General features: G+C 43.8%; 1 protein-coding gene across 1 annotated transcript in view; it reads right to left on the reverse strand.

The window, feature by feature from the left end:
* Window positions 1-1056: 1056 nt before the first annotated feature.
* The window catches only part of FGR (FGR proto-oncogene, Src family tyrosine kinase), an 11139-nt gene continuing 8586 nt past the window's right edge, over window positions 1057-3609 (reverse strand). The window contains exon 11 of the mRNA XM_044668743.1: window positions 1057-1265. Coding sequence (XP_044524678.1) covers window positions 1057-1265 — 209 coding nt within the window. The remainder of the gene's footprint in view (window positions 1266-3609) is intronic.

Genomic DNA, 3609 nt, shown 5'->3' on the forward strand with positions numbered 1-3609 from the left:
AAATCTTTTATTCTGCTTGTCACCTGGCTGGAAGTGACTAGATGGCTGGAGGCAGAGAATCCTTGTTTCTGGTTTCATATGGGTGTGACAAGACTTCATGCTGATGTAACTTTCCCCAGCCTAGCCACAGATGGGGACAAGGCCCTGATTGCCCACTAACCTTTCCCTCCAGTCCTAGGGGCTCTACCTAGTCCTGCTCCTAAATTCCCATTCTCTCCCACTGATTGCCACTCCCTAACTACAGGGCATCTCACTTTGGAGATAACCTTTTCTTTATTTACAGAAATGATGAAAAAATAAACAACCTATATACACACAGGCTCCAGAGAGGAGGTGAGCAGGGTCCTTCTCTCCCCCGACCCCCAGCTCTAGCCACAGCAGCAGAGAGGCAAAGAGAGTCTGGAGGAGACAGAGAAGGGAAGCCAAAGCAGGAAGAAAGGACAAATGAGGAAGGGACTTGTGGGGGGATGGAGGAATGTCCAGAGAGGGATGAGGATGGGAGGGTTTCTGAGGTTCGGATAAAAGCGGGAGAATAGCTTTATGATTTTTTTAAACCCTTACCTTCTGCCTTAGAATTAATACTATGTATTGGCTCCAAGGCAGAAGAGAGGAAGGTCTAGGCAATGGGGGTTAAGTGACTTGCCCAGGGTCACACAGCTAGAAAATATGTGAGGCCAGACTTGAAACTAGGGACCTCCTGTCTCTAGGCCTGGTTCTTAATCCACTGAGCCACCCAGCTGCCCGCTGAGGCTTTATAAATAATAAGGTCAAAGCAGAGGGATCTGAGAAATCAAGAGGATGAACCCTGAGACCTGGGAAGATCAAGGATAAAATAGTGCAACTTGGAGCTTAGGAGTAGAGGTCCTAGTGCAGTTTGAGTCTGTCTTTTTAGGTGAGGTGCCTAGGGTAGAGGTGGGGATTAGAGAAGACATCCTTGACCTGTCACTCAAGCCAAACTCTGAAGTGAAGCTGTCAGGAGCAGGGCTGGGGGACTAGGAGGGTTCCATAGTAGTTGGGGTTCATGGTGTCCAGTATTCTGGTGGCTTGAAGCAGGGCTTAGGACTCATCACCTGGTTGGTACTGAGGTTCAGAGGATGTGAAGTAGTCCTCAAGGAAGGACTGGAGGTATTCAAAAGTAGGCCTTTCCTCAGGAGTGTGACGCCATGACTGTTCCATGATTTCATACAGAGAAAATGGGCATCCTGGTGGGCACTGCATGCGATACCCTTGTTCTACCTGTTCCAGCACCTCTCGGTTATTCATACCTGAGAGAGAAAGTTGCAGGAGAGAATTGCAATTAGGGAGAGAGAGCCTTCTCCAGTGGGTGCTGGCCCCATCCTGAACCTTCAAAAGGTCCAGAATCTTCCATTGGGATGTATTGGAAAGAACATTCACTGGAGGATCTGGGTTCATAGCCTGACTTTACTACTGATTACATAGCTAACAGGGAGCTGGCCTGCAAGACAAGAAGGGAGAAAATGAAAAGAGTGCCTCGTGTCCCTTCACGAATTCAAATCACCTGGTCCAGAAGACCTACATCCTCCAGTCCTGAAAGAACTATGAGATAGACACACACACACACACACACACACACACATCTACCAGTAACATCTGAAAGATCATGGAAACCAGAAGAGGGACCCCAAGATTGGAGAAGTGCGGATGTTGCCCCAGTTTTCAAGAAAGAGAAGAGCAGAGTTGGAAATGATAGACCAAAAAAGTAAGCTTGGCTTCCATTTTTCAGGAAATTCTGGAATGGAGCATCAAAGAGTTAGTTGGTAAACTTCTAGAAAGGAAAGTGATGATGCCAAGAGAACCAGTGGAGGGATGGAAGGGGAGAGAAGGGAATAAGCATTTATATAGTACCTACTATGTGCATTATAGAATGCTAAATGCCTTTTATAAATATCTCATTTGTTGTCATCTTGTCCTGCTCTTGGGGACCCCATTTGGGATTTTCTTGGCAGAGATCCTGGAGTGGTTTGCCATTTCCTTCTGCAGCTCATTTTCCAGATGAGGAAACTAAGGCAAAAAGGATGACTTGTGCAGGGCCACATAGCTAATAAGAATATGAGGCTGTATTTGAACTCAGGAAGATGACTCTTCCTGACCCAGGCCCAGAGCTCTATGCACAATGGCAGGGGTCGGCAACCTTTTTGGCTATGAGAGCCATAAACGCCACATTTTTTAAAATGTAATTTCGTGAGAGCCGTACAGTGCTCACAGTGCGGCTCCTGTAACAGCGCCTGAAAAAAAAAATGGACTTTATGGCTCCTGCAGAAAGAGCCATATCTGGCCCTCAAAAGAGCCAGATATGGCTCGAGAGCCATATGTTGCCGACCCCAGCACTATGGTGTCACTTAGCTGTCCCCATTTTATTTGTAGCTTGATCAAAAATAGGTCATACCCCGACAAAACAAAAACCAGAACAAATACAAAAATACCCTCATGACCTTCCCCAGAAGGGAAGAGAATGCTGTGGCTACATAGTTTACCTAGACTTTAGCAAAGCCTTTGAAAAAGCATTTCCTACTAGGCTAGATAGTAATACAATGAGAAAGATTCAGAATCAGTTGAGTAATTAGATTCAGAGTTGTTATTAATGATTCCATGTCAGTGTGGCAGGAAGTCTCCAGTGCAGTGCCCCAGGGATCTGTGCTAGACCCTGTGCAGTTAAACATTTTTATGAATAACTTGCAAAAGGCATAGATGGCACACTCTCCTCAAATATGCAGATACCAATAAGCTGGGTGGGATAATTAACACACTGGAGAAGTCAAGACCCCAAAAGATTTTGTTGGGCTAGAGTAGTAGGCCACATCAATTAAGAGGGGATACAATAGAGATAAATGGAAAGCATTAAAAAAAAAACCAACAACCTTACTTTCTGTCTTAGAATAGATACTAAGATACTAAGACAGAAGAGTGGTAAGGACTCAGCAATTGGGGTTAAATGACTTGCCTAAGGCCACACGGTTAGAAAGTATCTGAGGCTAAATTTGAGCCCATGACCTCCCAGCTTCAGGGCAGGCTCTCTATCCCACTGAACCACCTATCTGATATATATATATATATATATATATATATATATATATATATGCTATAAGATGCTTATATAGTATAAGAAAGTCTTATACTTGGGTGGTGGTAGTGTGTTGTTGTTCAGTTGTGTCTGACTCTTGGCAAGTAGTTTGCCATTTCCTTCTCCAAATCATTTTACAGATGAGAAAACTGAGTCAAACAGAATTAAGTGAGTTGGTCCGGGTCATACAACTAGTAAGTATCTAAGGCCAGATTTGAACTCTGAAAGATGAATCTTTCTGATTCCAAGTCAGACATTCTATCCACTGTGTTACCCAGCTTGCTCCTATACTTGCATACCAAAAATCAACTTCAGGATTAGGGAAGCATGGTTAAACAGTACTTTGTCAAGAGAAAGAAGAAAGAAAGAAGGAAAGAAAGAAAGAAGGAAAGAAGGAAAGAAAGAAAGAAAGAAAGAAAGAAAGAAAGAAAGAAAGAAAGAAAGAAAGAAAGAAAGAAAGAAAGAAAGAAAGAAAGATAAGATGGAGAATGCCAGGAGGAAGACAGCTAGGATGGTGAAGGAAGGAA

This window comes from Gracilinanus agilis, chromosome 3 (assembly GCF_016433145.1).
Source record: "Gracilinanus agilis isolate LMUSP501 chromosome 3, AgileGrace, whole genome shotgun sequence".
In the NCBI taxonomy this organism is placed as follows: domain Eukaryota; kingdom Metazoa; phylum Chordata; class Mammalia; order Didelphimorphia; family Didelphidae; genus Gracilinanus; species Gracilinanus agilis.